Source organism: Gouania willdenowi, chromosome 18, assembly GCF_900634775.1.
Source record: "Gouania willdenowi chromosome 18, fGouWil2.1, whole genome shotgun sequence".
NCBI lineage: Eukaryota > Metazoa > Chordata > Actinopteri > Blenniiformes > Gobiesocidae > Gouania > Gouania willdenowi.
The window spans coordinates 14,795,797-14,814,032 of record NC_041061.1 but is presented as its reverse complement, the minus strand read 5'-3'; the positions used below and the strand labels follow the sequence as shown (position 1 = coordinate 14,814,032).

The 18,236-nt window shown below is 36.5% G+C and overlaps 2 protein-coding genes across 3 annotated transcripts; both read right to left on the bottom strand.

Annotated features, from left to right (window-relative positions):
* Nucleotides 1-522: 522 nt before the first annotated feature.
* On the bottom strand, nt 523-5,444 carry ostc (oligosaccharyltransferase complex subunit). Its single transcript, XM_028474477.1, has 4 exons — nt 5,233-5,444; nt 3,425-3,518; nt 3,152-3,349; nt 523-1,011 (listed from the first exon to the last, which is right to left on the bottom strand). The coding sequence occupies exons 1-4, from the start codon at nt 5,369-5,371 to the stop codon at nt 993-995; spliced, it is 450 nt and encodes a 149-aa protein (XP_028330278.1). The 5' UTR covers nt 5,372-5,444; the 3' UTR covers nt 523-992.
* A 1,176-nt stretch (nt 5,445-6,620) lies between these two features.
* Nucleotides 6,621-9,367, bottom strand: rpl34 (ribosomal protein L34). 2 transcript variants are annotated; one of them, XM_028474499.1, is made up of 5 exons: nt 9,339-9,367; nt 8,932-9,003; nt 8,756-8,855; nt 6,842-6,945; nt 6,621-6,746 (listed from the first exon to the last, which is right to left on the bottom strand). In XM_028474499.1, exons 2-5 carry the CDS (start codon nt 8,994-8,996, stop codon nt 6,662-6,664), a joined length of 354 nt encoding a protein of 117 aa, XP_028330300.1. In that variant the 5' UTR covers nt 8,997-9,003; nt 9,339-9,367; the 3' UTR covers nt 6,621-6,661. The 2 variants fall into 2 exon arrangements, with proteins under 2 accessions (XP_028330300.1, XP_028330301.1); XM_028474500.1 differs by having other exon boundaries at nt 9,212-9,352.
* Between the last annotated feature and the right edge of the window lie 8,869 nt (nt 9,368-18,236).

The following is an 18,236-nucleotide window of genomic DNA, read 5'->3' as shown; positions in this document are numbered from 1 at the left end:
GTGACTTAACATTTCTGAATGACCTGAAACTCATTCTGTCCCTCGGCACAATGTCGCCCCCTGCTGGGGAATTCACCACACTGGAGTCATACCGTGACGTATCAGGGTCACATTCAAATTTAAAAAAGAAAAAAAAAGAAAAATCATAACACTACGAGATTAGTCATAATATTTTGAGAAAAAAGATGTAAAATCGTAATTTTATGAGATTAGTCATTTTTATGAGAATAACATTCAAATACAAAGCAAATTGTCTTTAACAGGGAATTAATTATCATAAAATTACAGCTTTATTCCCAAAACATGACGACTTTAATCTCATAGTGCTCAGATTTTTTTCTCCTGGGCCTAATACGCTGTTGTCGAGTCAAACTCCAGTTCTTCGTGTTCTGCAGAAGATTAGCTGACTCATCCTTACAACAGGTAAGATTAAAAGATTTAAAGCTGGAATTCACAATCCTGGTCCTGGTCCTGATCAAAGTCTATAGGTGGGAAAAAAACATGTGAACATACAAACTCAAGCAGGTGGAAAAAAGGTTTTTATTTTACAACCCTGTACAAAAACTGCATCTGACTGGGTTTAGAGTTTTGCACAAAACAAAACACACAAAAAAAAAAAAGGTACAACTTAAACATGACTCATCAGAAATCAGTAACAGGGGAGTTGGTTAATCCTGATTCTGAGGCAGACGTCAAGTCATCTTTTCTTTCATGACACTTTCTTACAGAATTTGACAATTTTTTGGTTTTTTTTAGATCAAGGAAAACAAGACTGTGATATAAATGAATCTCTTATCAAATCTGATGTTCTACTGCAACAATTAGATTTTAAAAAAAAAACAAAAAAACAAAATTGAGTGCAACCAGGTCTAATTTCTTTAGCAAAGTCAGTGCTTTGAGTCCAGATATTGTTTGTTTATAGAAAAAGTGGCTGAAATCCATGATTTATATGTTGAATCGCTTCAGTCCATCCACACGTGTGTGTGTGTCCTTCAGCCCATGAGGTATCCTCTGCAAACACACACACGCACACACACATAACGAACAATACATGTGAAACAGTTAATAGTGCTTTCGTGTAACGATTCATCAATTAGATCTATTAATCCATTCATATTACTACAGTACATTGATCTGAGCTCGGCTAGTTGGCCTTCCAGATGACATTAATCGATCTATTTTTTTTTTTTTTACCATACGAGGAAAAAACGCATTGGATTTAAGCACGATATCACAATCTTCCTCAAATCACGTTTATTACACGTGTTACAAATACAGAATGAGTGACAAATTGAACCATGTCAGATATTTTCATACTGCATTATTTTATTTAAACTAGATTTATATTTGAGAAAGTGAAAGTATAGAACACAGTCTTAAGGTTGTGTGTTGTGTTATATTTTTAACAATAATTTATGAATAATAATAATAGGAATTTAATAATAAAGATTTTAATCAATTATTATTTTCTTAAGTCAATTACTAGACATTTCAGGTGACCCCAAATAGGGTCACGACCCTAGGGTTGAAAAACCCTGTGTTAAAAGGAAACTTATCAGGTTCAACCACTGCTTATTTAACCTGAAAATTAATATTATTTGATATTAATATTAATACTGTATTATTTTTTATAATAAAAATATATAATATAAAACAAGCAGAACAGTCAGGTAAATTTGACATGTAATTATATTGAAAATAGGAGCAGAAAAAGTTCACATCGTGCGATATTACGCTTAGTTGTTGGTTCGTCTTTATTCAAATAAAATGTGAATAAATTTGCCATTAAAAGTTGTTTATTTGTTTACTTACTTATCCTCTTCGCCCCCTAGTGGAGCATAGTGCCTCCACAGCAGCTCACCATGTGTTTCTGTCTTGGGCTGCATGTTTATTTATTTAATTTTTATTTGTTTGTCCATCAATAATTTATAGATAAAACAGCAGATTAATTGCATATATTTCACTTTGGTATAAAAACATGAAAATTTGGCGCAGATACTCTCTAAGGACCACTGTTTTTGGAAAAAAGCATTGGCAACTCAAAAATTCAATATGGTGGCCATTTTTCAAGATGGCCACCATTGCTATTCAATGGTTATTATATAGCCAAAAAATGCTCGGATCTGGCCAAACGCGGTGTCAGCGGAAAAGTCTGGTCCTCCCGAGTCTGAATGTGTGCAGCCCTCCTGGGTAGAGTCAGGATTACGCCCGCTAGAGGCCAAACACTCAATCACCCCAAAAAACTTGGGAAAAATCCCAAAATGCTCGGATCTGGCCAAACGCGGTGTCAGCGGAAAGGTCTGGTCTTCCCGAGGACACGGAGGTTTGGTGTTTTCCTGCACCAGGGATAACCTCAGAGGAGTATGAGCAAAAGGGAGCAACTTTGATACTGCTTTCTCCCATTGACCGAGGTTACCCCAAAACACCAAACTTCTGCAGCCTCGGGAGAATCAGACCTTTCCGCTGACACCGCGTTTGAAAGGACAAAACACTCAATCGCGGTGCAAAAAATGCGCTTGTTTTGTAAATATATAATAAAAAAAAGTGGCACCAGCTGATGCGTTTTATTCCCCCGAGTCAGAATATGTGGTTTGTTTTCGGCTAGAGGCCGCGGAAGTTTGGTGTTTTTTCCAAGTTTTTTGTGGTGATTAAGCGTTACGCCTCTAGCAGGCGCAGTCCTGATTCTACCTGGGAGTGATGCACATATTCAGACTCGGACGAACCAGACCTTTCCACTGACACCTCGTTTGGCCCGATCCGAGCATTTTTTGGCTATATAATAACCATTGAACATAATAGCGGCCATCTTGAAAAATGGCCACCATACTGAATTTTTGAGTGGCCCTTAGAGAGTATCGGCGCCAAACTTCATGCTTTTATACCAAAGTAAACTTTTATTTTTTTACTAACATGATTCCCTTACACGAAACAACAGGTATCTATGAAACATCACCTGTAGTGTCCAGTATTCAGGTATTATTTCACAGTCACACGGGTTGAATTATTATTTTAGCTAAAAAAGTAACTCAATGGATTTGAACCAATATCATCCATGAATCGTGATTGGGGTGGAACAGTTGCTAAAACGGATGGTTACATCCCTAATAAAATAATCTGGATTAGTTTCACTGGAGGAAAGCGTCAGACTTACGGCAGCTTCATGCGCATGAACACCCGCGCCATGAAGAAGCTGAGCAGGACGCTGACGAAGCCGATGAAGAGCAGCAGGAAGCGGTTGAGTTTGGGAATGTTTGGCGCGTTGGAGCGGTCCAGGATTATGAAGCCAAGGCCCCCCATGGTGAAGAGGAAGCTGGAGGCCAGGCCTTCCATTATGTACTGGCCGTTCACTCTGGAAAGGCAACGTGTCAGAATAAGGTATGGGAAAATAGATATTGATGATGTTCTAGTGATGGGTGTACAGTACCTGTATGCTAGGAAGGCTACTGGTCTCTGGTGTCCATGTTCATCAGTCATTGAACCAACACTGGGGGGCTCTACTATTACATCATAGATGATACCTTCACACAGGAGAAACGAAGCAATTAATAATATAATATGACATAAAAAGGATTAAATAATCAGGGGAAAAACATTAATCTTTTCTTTTGTCCTGCTAAATACTTTAGAAACTTTAAATGTTAGGACTACATATGTCTAGACTTTCATTAAAAAGTGTCATTTCCACACATTTTCAGGACACCAGACACTTTGGTCTCAAAAAAATTCTGGAATTTGAACCAATTGTTTCTTAATAAATCAACTGGCACACTGTAAAGTTTTACTTTCCAATATCTCAGGAACCACATCGCATAGAAAAGTGACATTTGGTATAGTATTACAACTCCACCTCCTCTCCCCATGTGTCGTGCGTCCTTCATTTTCAGCTTCCGAGATCTCAAAAATTACACCTCAAAGGAAACTGAAGAAGTTGCATTGAAATTTGTTTTATACCCCAAAAAAAGTCATCAAAATTAGATTTTTTTTGGGGGGGATTTCAAGAAACTGTGACCCAAGAACCAACGCATATATGTGACTAATCATTAGTGATGTGAACAGTCTATTAGGGGTGAGTACTGGCAAGGATGTTGCAATACGATACGTATCACAATGTGATATTCTACCTAGTTAATGTCAAAATTAAACGTAGATATGAAAAATCAAGTTGCTGTATATGTTCATCGGAAGATATGGATCATTCAGAGGACAAATGGAGTCAAAACTAATTGCTTCAAAACATCCTATTTATTATTTATTATTAGTGTTTTTGCACATTCTCACTGAAATAAAACCATAAAATAAAGTGCAACAAAGTCTATTTTCACTGAAACTACTATGTTGAAATCTCAAAGTAATTATTGGTTGAATATCAGAAAAAATAATAAAAAATGAATACAATTTTTTTTTTTAACATCGATTTAAAAACGGCACCCAGAAAAATCGCGATATATTGTGAAAGTGTTTTTTTCCCTTCTTTTTAAACACCCCTAACAGGGAGCTGAGACATATGTAAAGTTATTTACTGAAGACCCAAACCCACGCTAACTTTTTGCCAAATTTGAGGGACAGGCATGTCCACTAGATAGGATGTATAGCAGATATATATAATGAATTTTAATTGAGTAGGTGAAGCTTTATTACTGTAGCAAATATCAGTTTACTATGTGGTGGTGTTCCTGACATATTGGAATCTGAAAATGGATATAAACACCATGATATGAGTTTTATTTACACAATGATTCATATTTTCACTTTCTCCTGCGGGCCAAATTTGGATGCTCCAAAGGGCCGGATTTGGCCCCCGGGCCATGAGTTTGACACCTGTGATTTAAAGCACCTTAACCTGAGATGTGGATGTAAATTTACCAGTTATTATACACTTCTGCTTTTCTTTCATTAAAATGTTCAAATCACAGTTGGCCCAATAATGCACAATTCATTCAAATCCAAATTTGAAAACACTACATATATATATATATATATATATGGATTTATGTGCATTTATTGTCTTTAATTACATTGTATACATTCTGAGGGCCAACCTAACATCCCTGACGGAGCGGTTTAAACCCTCGGACCGTTAGTTTGAGACCAAACTAATATTAAAAGCTTCTACTTTAGTGTAATGTCCAGCGTTAGTTGTTTACCTTGCTTTTCTCTACTTTTACAGGCAGAGAGTCAGAGCTAACTGTGGCTATGTAGCTTTAGCTCAGCGTTAGCATCCTCCTTTCTTACCTCCTGTGATGAGAAAGTAGGACACGATGACGACCGCGTACACCGTCATGGCGGACGGCATGTGCAGCCACGACGGCCTCTTCAGTTTGATGTTGGGGCATTCCAGCACGGAGAAAGGTAAACTGTATAAAGTCTCCATGATGAGAGAAATGCTGCTATATTCTGTCTGCTACGAAGGCTGCACTCCGCTCAGAGGTGACGTGTCCCGGAAGTACATGTTCACACTCACGGTAACAAAATATTTTAAATTGTTGGGTTTTTTTTTTTTTAAAGATTTTTTTCTAATTTCCCCCTGGTCAATACTTACTCTAAATCACATCTACTTTTCTGTAAATACAATTTAATTTACAATAGTAAATATTTTAATTGAAAAATTTCCAATTGAGTGACGTATTCTTAAAGTGACAGTACCTAATTACTGTATGTTCAGTTCCCTTTGCACAGCTATTTAAATACATTATTTCACTAGCAAAAACTTGAATATTAATTGAAAGTTTAATTAGAACTAAATAATGACTGGATTAGTTGTTTATATTTCAGTCATTTGTGCACTTTTTGTGCATTTAATCCATATTTAATTAAGATTGTTTAACTTTGCTAGGTATGTTGTTATTTTTCTTTTCACTTGTCATATCATCCCCCATCATTAAAGTACAGGTGCTGGCCATAAAATTAAAATATCATGAAAAACTGTATTTCTTTCTGTAATTCCATTCAAAAAAGTGAAACTTGTATTTTATATTGATTCATTGCACATATATTTCAAATGTGTATTTCTTTTAATTTTGATTATTATAACTGACAACTAATGACTGTAATCTGAATTAAGTCTTTTATATATTGACGAGTTGTGCCAACTTTAACTTAACTCCAACTCTTAAAAGGTTTCACAAGTAAGGTTTTTCTATTTTATCACAGCCATATTTACACATTCTTTATCTAGTCCAGGCAGTGGTTTATAACAAATGGTGAATTGCTCCTCCAATAAATCATTTAAACACTGATTGAGTTTCTCCACATTGGCTCACGTGTCTGTAGATTACTAAAATTATTTTGTGCAATTTATAAAACTGAACTAATTCCTTTAAGTTAATTTTACCTCAGGAACCACATACAGTCTAACTTAAAATTGAAGGTCAAATCTGTAAAACAATTGATAAATCAACATAAGTCTAAATTTTTCAATTTCAGTTTAGCGTTTGAATATTGATATTTCTAGAATTACTTGAACACACAAAGACAACTGTAAATTGTATAATTCAGACATTATGCCAGTTTTACAAAGGTACATTCCAACCAACACCACAGGATTGTTACTTTAACAAGTAAGACATTTTTACAAAACATTGTTGTAACCTCACTGTGAGATAAATGACCATGAGAGATGATCCAATTTTGATTCTTTATTGTGGCAAAACAAATACACATCTTATTTAGATTTCTGGCTCTGTGCCTGGGCCTTGAGCACCTTCACCACAATCTTCTGCTCCTCAATCAGGAAAGCACGCTTGATTCTGTGGAGAAACCAGAACACGTTTCACACAACATTTCTTTCTCCTCCGTCTCCGCAACGAGTGATGAAATCTGGTGAGTTTTTTTTTGTTTTTACCTGTCGCGCACACACTTGGCACACATGGAGCCTCCGTACGCTCTGCTGACGTGCTTCTTGGTCTTGGAGAGCCTCATCAACACCTGAGGTCTGACAGCACGAATCTGCAAGTGAAACACCGCGATGACATCACAGCACATTTAAAACGCGTGATGTTAAATTAAGCTCAACAAAGTTACTGCTCTCAATTTCAATAAATGTTATTGATTGAACTATAATATAATTTTATTTTCTCATCACCTACAATACACCCTTAACTGATACTGTCAGTTCAGCAAGATAGCCTTAATGCAGAACAAAAACTTAAAAAACAAAATAAAACTAAGCCAGTTGGATTTCCTTCTTAAATATTCTAAAATTCCAGGGGGGGGGGGAAAATAGTGTACGGATGTTTAAAAAGAGTGAAAAAAGTTAAGGAACATAACATATGTACATACCATGTTCAGATTGTCACAAAAATATTTCTAATATAAATATTGTCATTGGAAAAGTCTGATTTGCAGAAATAAATGCACCAGAATTAGGGAAAAAGCATAATCAATGTACTGCATAATAAACAAATAGAATCTGCAATAATTTTAATCTTCTGAGGCTATTAGCATAACATACAAATTGTTAATTTTCTGAGAAACAAAAATAAATATGATAAATATCACAATATATTTCATGTTTGTTTTAATGTCTATATTCCAACTAACGAAAAAACTTGATTGAATGAAGACTCAGGATTAATTGCAGAATAATTTAGATTTAACCAATACAAAATAATTCTATTGACATTGTGTACATGATCTGTACCCACGTTTTTAAAATTGATCCACACTGGCCATAACAAAAAATTAATAATAATTCAAACAAGTCCATAACGCCACTTCTAAAATCAAATGTGGAGATGAACCACTTTTATCACAGCAGAAGATGCTAATCTTGAATTAATCTGAGAGACAATGTGTACATTTCACTGCCCTTCTGTGTATTTAGGGGTTTAAGTGTTTTTCTGTAATTTTGTGTATTTTATATAGTCATTTTGTGCATTTTTTCTGTAATCTTGCATGCGTTTCTTTACATTTTGTGCACTTATTTTACAAAATCACACAGGGACTTATCTAATCTAATGTGTCAAATAAACATCAGGCTAAACACGAGTAAGATACAAACATGCACAGCAACGTTTGTTTCGACCAGGGGTCTGCAACCTGCGGCTCTGGAGCCTCATGTGGCTCTGACTTTTTTGCAATGGCTCCCTATAGCTTTAAAAGAATAAAAAAAAAATGAATTGTTATTTTTCTTACAGAGGGTATAGATGATTGATGACACTAACTTCAAATACAATTATGATATAACAATTTGTTAAGCTAAAAAATAAATCACATTGTGCAATAACTCTGCCACCTTCCTACTTCATCAACCAACAACTTTCCTGCACCTGTGGCTAACCATAAATTTTAAGATAACTAAACTAACAAAAACACTATTCTGGAAGAAAATAGAGATTTTATGTGTTTGGGGAAAGGTTTATTTAATTGCCAACATGTCAGCTTAATATGCATGCTTGATATGTTGCAAGAAATGAGCAATTAGCATGTGACATCACATGTGTTATCAAATTCAAGTTATTTTTTGTAACCCTTTCAATCCATTAACTCACATTATTCTATACTATTTTAAGTGTTTAGAATTTTAAACACTATATTTTCTTCATTGAGAAGGTATTTTTTCGGCTCCAGAAGGATTTTAATCCAGGTGAGATTAGACAAAATGGCTCCTTTCAGAGCAAAGGTTGCAGACCCCTGGTTTAGACCAACAGTTATCGACAAAGAATGTGTGATTTTTCCACGTTTTTGGCAAACACCAAACTCTCAAAACGCCTCCTAGGAACACAGATGAACTAGATGATGACATCTCCACACTTACTCCTCGCAGTCTTCCTGGGCAGATGCCACACGCAGACTTTGGGGCTTTTCCGACCTTCTTTGTGTACAAATACACGATGCGGTTACCAGGCGTCCGTGACCTGCAAACACACCACCCGGTTAGAATTTATTATAATAAATATACAACAGCTAAATATCACTAGTGTTGGTTCTTACAGTCTGGTTTTGTTGGAGGCGGTGTTGTAGGACAACCTACGGCGGTAAGTGAGGCGCTGCACCATGACGAAGCTATAAAACACAAAAAATAACAACGTAAACAGGTTTACCACAGATCTATACAGTACTTTTTAATTAATAAACGTTATGTTTGTCCGCCATTTCAGCTGTATATCCCACCCGACTATAGAAATAAGCAAACTCGCATCGGCTTCTCAATGACGTCAAACCGGTAACAAAATAAGCCCATCACAGAGCGTCAACTACTTAATTTATACACCTTTATGAGCTCCGATATTTACAAAATCCATTGTGGCCTATAATGAAGTCCATCGTTGCTTATAAAATGATGGATTGCTGTCGATTAGAGATGATTCTTTTTCTGAAGAAAGTAGGGGCCGCCATACCTGCTGTCGCCACAACCGGAAGAGGAAGGAGGCAGGCGGAAGTTCGGGTTTATAGAAACTGAGAAGTAGTTCATTGAGGAGCGCCCCCCGCTGGTAACTGCGTTTAGTGCCAAAAAACCAGCGCAAATCAGTATTTCCCACCTTTTTTCCTCCTAGAATTACTAAATATGTCCAATTGAATTTCATTTAGTTAAATTATTTTGTAAATGGTTAAAAATACACCAAATATGCAGTAACTTAGTATATATATGTGCTCAGATTTTTATTTTATTTTTTTAAATGTTACAGAGTAAATTACTCCTGTAATTTATTCTGTTATTCAAAGTGTAAAAATATTGTTCGGTGAGACTGTCTGTCGATGACTGCTGCTTTGAAAAAAATCTTTAAAATTACTCCAAATCTATTCAATTTTATTTTCTGTTCTATTTTAGTTATAGTCTTATATAAAATTACAAAGTATTTCTATTTTTATTAGCCAATATTAGTGAATAGTTGTGCAAGCTCAGGTATTTTTTTTTCAACTCCTTTTTATTATTGCTATTATTAACTAGATTTAAATTTTACAAAAGTGAAAGGATAGAATACAGTTATTTAAGATTGTGTGTTGTTTACATTTGAAAAAGAATAATCAAAATGTCAAATTATAATAAATGAAGTGCCCCGAACCTCAAGGTCTGTGACCCATGAAGACAAAAAAAAAAAAAAAAAAAAAACTAATTTGCTGGTTAAATATTCACAATTTTGTTGTTGTTGTTGTTGTTGCTGTTTTTAATTGGAAAAAACCAAACATGAATCAATAAATGAATGAATGCCCTTGAATTTGAATACAAAGCGTCCATTTTCAAAACAAAATATGGCGTCATCATGGAAAAACTCATAATAAATTAACCCTCGAACAAGCAGTGTATTGTGCAATATTGCATGGCTTGATTTAATTGACACTCATGCGCAAATACAGTTTGAAAACAGCTTGTTTATACTAAAGTAGATGGTACTGTATACACAACAATACCACAAGGCATATAGCGTGACTGTCACAATGATTATTTCTCTGAGTTCTGAGTTCTAATGGCCAGTGGGTAAAACTGTTCCTACTGTAAGTCTATGTAAGACAAGAAAATACAATGTTTGTCTTTACATGCATGGACATCTGAATGAGCAAAGGGTTCAATAAGAATCTGATATTTGCCAAAATAAAACCTTTAAAAATGCAGTTTTCGTAGAAGTCACATGTGAGATGAATTTTTTTTATTTCAATCTTGCATGCTTGAGGCTTGAAATTTCAATTCTGTATTTTTTTTAAATTTTCAAATTAGCTTTCATGCCACCAATATCCTAACATAGGATTAGATAGATGGGTATTATTGACCCAAAGGAAAAACACGCAGAATCATTGAGTTGGATAGATGCATAAATACAGGATAGATGGATGATTTAAATGGCAGTCGATGTGATTGCAAGCAACAAGGAAACGTGTCACTGAATATATGTTTTATTCCTATACACATTTATAAAGTGTATACACAAGTGTAAAACTCAAGGGCCGGGGGCCAAATGTGGCCCGCAGGAGAAAGTGAGAATGACAGAGAAAACTCGAATCATTGTGTAAATGTCCAAATAATTCAGAACTCTAAATTTTCCTCAAATTATTCCACAAAAAATCTCCCCAAATGAAACAAAAAATTGGTCAAAAAATGAATAAAACAGAGAACATTTAAATCTGTCACTTATTGCTTAGATATTATTGATGCCATCCATACTTAATGTCTAAATTACAACAGAAAGTGCATACTTGGGCACATTAATGTTGAAATTGTTAGTTTTCCCACCTCCAACGGGTCCATATTTGGCCCCTGAACTAAAATGAGTTTGACACCCCTGCTTTATAATGTGAAGGAAATTGATTAAAATGGCTTCCAATGGGGAAAATATATATTTTCCAAGCCCCACCCACAGATGGAGAGCTTGGTGTTTAAAAATAAATGAATTAATTAATTAAAATGTGGCACAGGTCACTAGTGTTCAGTCAATATTCAACTCATGAAGTTCATCCTATCCATCAGAGCCACATCTGGCTGGTGCCAGGTTAAAAATACAATGAAATTAACATGCCAAAAAAAAAAAAAAAAAAAAATCCCAATTCTAACATTTTTCACGAGAGTTGCACAACAACACAAATCACAAAAAGTCCATTTAAAATATTTAAAAACGTATTTCATCATCTGCATACATCAAATGTATCCACGTACACACACACACACGCTGGTTATTGTTTCTAAATCCATTGTGTATTATTTTGGTTCCTGTTGACCTCTGTAGATCAAAGCGCGCACCACATGATCTATTCGTGGACTGATCTGATTAAATCCAGATGTGAAGTGACCTGGGATTAACCAATTCTTTCCGAGAGTCAAGGTCTTTAACACAGGGTGACAAGTAGATTTGCACCGACCAGGCTTGTGTTCACAAATGATTGGTTACCAACATGTGCATGAAGCCTTTATATTGTTAACATTTAAAAATTAAAAAAAAAGCATCCATGAGTGCTTTAGTTTTATTTTTGTTGCATAAATATGGGTAAAATGATCAAATGAAAGTCGGACTCATTCAGTGGTTTCCATATAGAGGATGTCTTTAACCGCCATGTTGCGTCTTCGCCTAATTAATGAATCATAGATGAACAATAGCACCTTAAGTGCACTTGATTATAAAAGCCTCTCCGACGTCCACACACACACACACACACACACACACACACACACACACACACACACACACACACACACACACACACACACACACACACGTCTCCTTGGGCCTTCTGTGTAATCTGCTGAGATTTAAACCTGCTGCTTCTGTTTAATAAATCCACTGCGATTAAAATAGGATTACAGCTCTGCTTTTGCCTTTCTTATGACATCATAACTATTATTTTTTTTTACTTCTTCCTCCCACTACTGCTCCACCATTCCATCCCGTCTGTTCATTTCCCAGACTCCCTCATGGCTCCGTGTACGCGGTGTACCATAACCAGACAGTTGGCGGTTATTCTCCATACTTGGGGACTCATCCATGCTGCAGCCCAGCAGGTCAGCACATCTGCTGCTGCTGCTCCTGCTGCTGGCTAAAGGATTAACCTTAGAACGCGCTGCACACCCTCGATCAATGTCACCGCTCTACATCTTAGATTTCTCAATGACTGAAAACAACCATGAAAATATGCTGCAGTGTCCACCCTATGAGGAAACCATGTATTCTCTTACTAGCACAGGGATGGTGGTGTCTATTCTCCATTCTGAAGCCAGAGACTGATATTGTCTTTGCATCATCAGACCTCATGACCTCAGCAAAGGGATCTCCTAATGATGCATTCTGAGCTCATACACTGCGTGCCCTAACAGCAAAGTCATTACGGAAAAGGTTGACGTTAAACTGTCGTCAGTGATATACTAAATTAGCAGGAGGAAAGGCCATCTATTCATTCTCTCTGCACCTGCACACTAACAAAACAGGGGGTGCACTAAACAAATGGAAAGGAAAGTGTTGAAAATGGCACACTCCTACTCTTTACTATAAGTATGATTAGGATGATGACCGATAATGAGCATTCCCTCTAGTTTTCCAAGATGCGTTTTGAACCTACAACGACAAATACCTGAAGCACACCGACGCTAAATGTCTCAGTTGATTCACCACCTTTAAAAGCGTTTTAAGTGAGAAAGTGACCAAGTAGAATATCAACATGTGGTCATTTGATCCATAAAACTCACAGAAACACATTTCATGCCGACATTTTCGGAGATTTTTGGAGACCCGCCATTGTGCTGTTGGAAAAACTTCCGGTTAACTTCAAAACAAGAGCACTATTTGCAAAATAGATAAAAAAAAAAAAACGAATGGAAGACAAGATGAGATGCTTTTGTTTTGAAAAGGAGTTAGATTGATTTTTAGCTTGAAGCTGCTCCCAGAACGATTTTCCATTCCGCTCGCAGTGCATCATGGGGCGGTTGAGTATAACTAGTGTGCCCGCTGTGCATACTTAAGAAATGTCCTAATATCGTATACATCCGGGTGTTTCTCGCATACTCAATATTTCCATACTATCTAATGTGAATGCACTACATACTCATGTTGATGTCAGACTTAATATGACAGTACGTTAGTATGCGATTTTGAACACAGCCACATACTGGGAAAAATCTAACAAAATAAACACGAAGTAAATGAGAGACTACAATAAGAAAGGTTCAGAAACAAAACTGAAAAATAACCCCTGACTAATAATTAGAGAAACTAATGCAGCTTTCATTGAACTGACATTTTCATAGTGGTGGGATGATACATGATACAATAAACAAAGACGATAAACAATAATGGGTTAGCAATAACGATATATTTTTAAAAAGGCAAAAAAGAATTGCTGTTGGAAAAATATCTATGCTTTTATTTGGTTTTAACTCTGGACTTACTCTGAATCTGACCTTTTCAACTCAATAGGAAGATAAAAAAATACTTGAATTAGTTATTGTTGTGACCAGTGGTCAGTTCAGACTTCATGAACCAATGGGGATCCGTGTGGTGTCATGGAAACTTAACAAATTTCAGAATTAAGTGTTTCACAAATAGGGTTATTTTCATAAAAAGTAAGTCCTGGAAGTACAGAATGACTGCACTTGTTGGCCTTTAAATATTATATTATGCCTCGCTTTTAAAGACCCACAGAATATTTTGTACTATGAAAATCTGACTCTCTACTTTCATCAGAAAAAATTATTTTGTTTCTAGCTTGTTTTGTTCTTCCGTAATCAGCAGTTGGATAGCAGCAAGTTTCACACAAAAATCGCCAGTTTGTGACAAAAAGCTGAGAAAAACGTCTTTTTCTGAAAAAATCTGTTAGTGACTTTGAAGCATTTTTTTTTTTTTTTGCTTAAGGGACGCCTCAACATTAGTTTTATTTTATAAAACTACAAAAACAACACTGAGACTGGGCTTTTGATGGCAACATTATTATTATTTTACGATCTGAGTCAGAGTTGTATGGATTTCTTACTGTATTTTGGCCGTCCTCCAAGTCTCTCCCCCGCCGTTCTCCACACACGCAACTTCCTCCTATCCTGGACATGCCGAGTCTCACCGCTTGCCCAGTTTTTTGATCATTTTCTCTCACTATCGCCACACTCTCAATAGTTCACTTAGTTCCACACATGCTCTGGTCGAGTGTGAGCTACTGTGAGCTGCTGGGAAATTCAGCATCAACTCTCGTAGCGCCATTTTCTGTCTTACAAGCTCCTTTCCTCTCCCTCTGAGCTCTGCTCATCATGGGTGATCTCTCATCCAAAGGTGCGCTGCTGCCACCTACGTGTCACCAGTTGGTCACTAAATAATACGGTGGCTGGGAAGTGTCAGGGGAATGGACCGGTATTACAGACGGACATGTTTCTGGCGGATGTTTATAACCCGCCAGAACAGAGAAGAACAAGAAGAAGACATCGAAAGTAAGTGAAAGTTGATTAGGATACTCTTATATTTTTCATATCAGGCTATCATATCATAATACCGGTCTGTCGGAAACACTTCCATTGTGGCCATTTTGCATTCGTGTTGTGACCTTTTTGCATTTGTGTTTGTTTCTGTAAATGCATTCACCTGACACTTCCCAGCCACCGTAAAATCATGGTAAAAGCTAGTCACACTGTCTCCTAGCAACCCCAGCCAAAAAAACACAATTCAATTCTAAAGACGTGAATGGCACTCCACGTTACTAAACCAAATAATGTCTATAGACGGCAATGGCACTCAATGAGTTAAAGAAACATTTCTGCTTCAGCGCCATCTTTGCATTTTTTCTATGGGATTCCCAATCCCACATTGCAATGTGCAAAACTTGTCCGAAGGTCAAGTCACATGACTATTTGTCAACAAACCCATTCTTTGCGATGGAGTCAAAAACAATCTTGCGAGCGGCAAATTCAAAGTTTGACATTCAACTCAGGTTATTCCAATAGAAATGCATTTGAATTACATCTGTTGAGGCCTAGATTATGTATTCATGTCTTTATCGTCCCCAACAAGCTTTAATAACCCTGACTTCTGATATTCTCACACTCTCCTGTTCTTTTGATTCTACTTGTCTTTTCAAACACGTGGGCTCATCTGTTTTTAAGAGTCTCATTAGTTGATGATTTACAGTCTGAGCATCCCATCGGTGCCTCTGTTCATTTTGTTTCGCTGACCGCATTTTCTTCAGGGGCAGGTGGTCCGCCCAAGCCTCTTTGTACAGACTCGTGTCGGTGGGACTGCTAATATGAGGCTTTTGCCATCTAATCTCAGCAAGTCTTAGAGAAAAAGATTATCCTGGAATTTAATTTCACTCCTTTCCTCATTTACGTGACCGTAAAGGTAAAAAGACTGCTGCTGAAATACAGATGCCCTAACAAAGCTAATTGATTGTCTAGCCGTGGGAAATCACACCTTACTCTCTGCCGGAGGAGAACAGAATCCCACATGCTTGGTTATGGTGGCCCTGTCTATCCCCCCGCTGCCCCCTGCCACAATGCTGACAAATCCATACAACTATGTGGAACACAAAGGCTCGGATTTAGCTGTCGGGCCAAAGTGACGGTGGGCTGAGTGGGGGGAAGGGGCTGGCATGGAAATTTCTGTTGTTTTTTGTCCCGGCATAGATTTTAGACAAATCAAAACAACTGCCACCATAACCCCGTCCAAAAACCCCACATGGCCAGGACCCTGTCATCAGTTTTGTAAACGGAAGTACAGCCGGTGTTTGAGATGTGAGGCTTCTTTGTTTGGGAACTGTGGCATGATTGTTTAAATAAAAAACAGCTGACGACTTAGACCGGACCTCATTCTACAAAAGTAGTTTGCTTAGATCAGGGGTTTATATATATTTTGGGGTCAACGACCTCTTACGGAGGAAAAATTTACAGTACTGTCTCAAAATTCTTCTTGAATTGAATTTCTTCAAATGTTTACGTCACTAACCTTTTGGTATTTTTACTGTTAATTTCCTATTCATGTTTTTCGTCTTGCATGCAACATTTGCTTATGGAAACCAGTGTCATGTATTCAATGAAGCAATCAAAACCAATCTCTTAACCAATAACTAAATAGTCTTTGACTTTGTAGTTTGACATTAAGTGAAAAGACTTCACATTAAGGCATTTTTTTTAATATTTACAATCAGACTGTTTTCTGTTTAATATCGGGAAAATCTCACAAAATGTAACTTGTGCATTGAAATATCAAAGTTGCTTAAATCATAATAATGGAAGTATTACTGTAGATATGATTACAGGCAATAACAACAATGTAACCTGTTTGTTGTTACAGTAATAATGCATTAAATAATATTGAATAAAAGCATAGCCTCTATCAGGGGCTCTTACTCTGAAATACTAAACAAAAATATTGTGTGTTGGCAACATGACTACTTGTGCAGCAATTAATATTTCTGACTATTTCTTTATTAATTTGTCATTTTAAACAGGGACAAGCACCCATAATCTGGAAAACGGTGAATATTTTAATAATTTATTGGTTATTGATCAAAAACTTTTGATAGATTTGCTTTAAAAGCCCATCGATGATGTATCTGCTACTTCAGCATGAAAACACAACACAAAAAAAAAAAACTATAATGGACAGTGATCAGAAAAGCATTGATGATGTGTCACAAATCAACGTTAGTGCTTTCAGCTTGTGCATTTCCTGTTAGGTAACAAGAAGCAGCAGAGGAGAGGCGAGCAGAGGAGTGCGGGCAATCAATGAGGTCAGTGAATCATGATTTATTATACAGTACCCAGCCATTAGTGTCACACGTACTTTGTCACACTGCGTAAAGATTGCATGTCTGCGTCTAGCCTACAGGTTCTGGCCTGTTGCCTCGTGCTATAGTCGTTAAAGGGGTTGTGTCTGAAAAGTGGGGGAAACATGGCAATCAGCAGCACTGCTGGGATAATAGTTATGTAGCATGAAGGGCTGACATGTATGCACTGTAATACTTGTTCCATAGTTTGCGTGATTCAAAGGTATTAATAACAGTTATGCGTAGAAATTAGATTACAGTACAAGCCCAGTAAAGTGGGTGGGAGAGCACACACTACAACGTAAGTGATTAAGTTCAAATCTGAGATTTAGAGTGCCAGAGGTCATGCGATGACACGGAGAATTTATTGTAAAATTGTTTAAGATCATATTCTACTTTAAAATATGTTGATTGAATGTTTTCTTACATGTATTTGGATTTAAAACGCAAAAATGTTATGCTGAAAATATGTCAGAAACTAAAGATTTGTTTATATATTGTGGATATTTGGATGAATCTCTCTCAAAGCTTTATTTTGTGCATGTGTGGATTTACACTGTTTGAATGACGTCAGCCCTGTTCACCATTTACACTGTATGAACAATATGGTTTTAGCCAATGGGATTGTTTGCTGTTGCATTTCACAGTGACTATTAAAGAGGAGAAGTTTGCATTTAACATCATCTAATTCAAAGGTTCCCAACCTTTTTTGGATCTTGACCCCATTCTGATATCACACATTTCTGGCAACTTGAGAGAAAATTGATTTTCTCGAACCAGAATTTGAACTAGATTGGAATAATACAGTTGTGTTTGATGCGTGTATTTTTCCTTGCGTTTCCTTGATTCCGTTGATGCTTTTAAGAGCCAACTGAAAACCTATTTGTTTCAGAAAGCATTTCAAATTCCAGTGATAAAGGGTAATTTTATGACCATCATATTCTTGTGACTGTAACTGTAATTTGTATTGTATTGTATGCACTGTATGTATTGTGAAGCACTTTGTGACTTCTGTCTGTAAAAGGTGCTATATAAATAAATATTACTTACTTACTTACTTACTTGAAAAAAAT

What these genes read in the sequence shown, in the direction of transcription:
- ostc (XM_028474477.1), bottom strand. Translation starts at nt 5,371, where the DNA reads ATGGAGACTTTATACAGTTTACCTTTCTCCGTGCTGGAATGCCCCAAC. An exon ending in CTACTTTCTCATCACAGGAG is followed by an intron (nt 3,519 to 5,232) that starts GTAAGAAAGGAG and finishes TCCTGTGTGAAG; the next exon opens with GTATCATCTATGATGTAATA. An exon ending in GTAGCCTTCCTAGCATACAG is followed by an intron (nt 3,350 to 3,424) that starts GTACTGTACACC and finishes TTGCCTTTCCAG; the next exon opens with AGTGAACGGCCAGTACATAA.
- rpl34 (XM_028474499.1), bottom strand. Translation starts at nt 8,996, where the DNA reads ATGGTGCAGCGCCTCACTTACCGCCGTAGGTTGTCCTACAACACCGCC. An exon ending in GCCTCCAACAAAACCAGACT is followed by an intron (nt 8,856 to 8,931) that starts GTAAGAACCAAC and finishes GTGTGTTTGCAG; the next exon opens with GTCACGGACGCCTGGTAACC. An exon ending in GCCCAGGAAGACTGCGAGGA is followed by an intron (nt 6,946 to 8,755) that starts GTAAGTGTGGAG and finishes TTTCACTTGCAG; the next exon opens with ATTCGTGCTGTCAGACCTCA.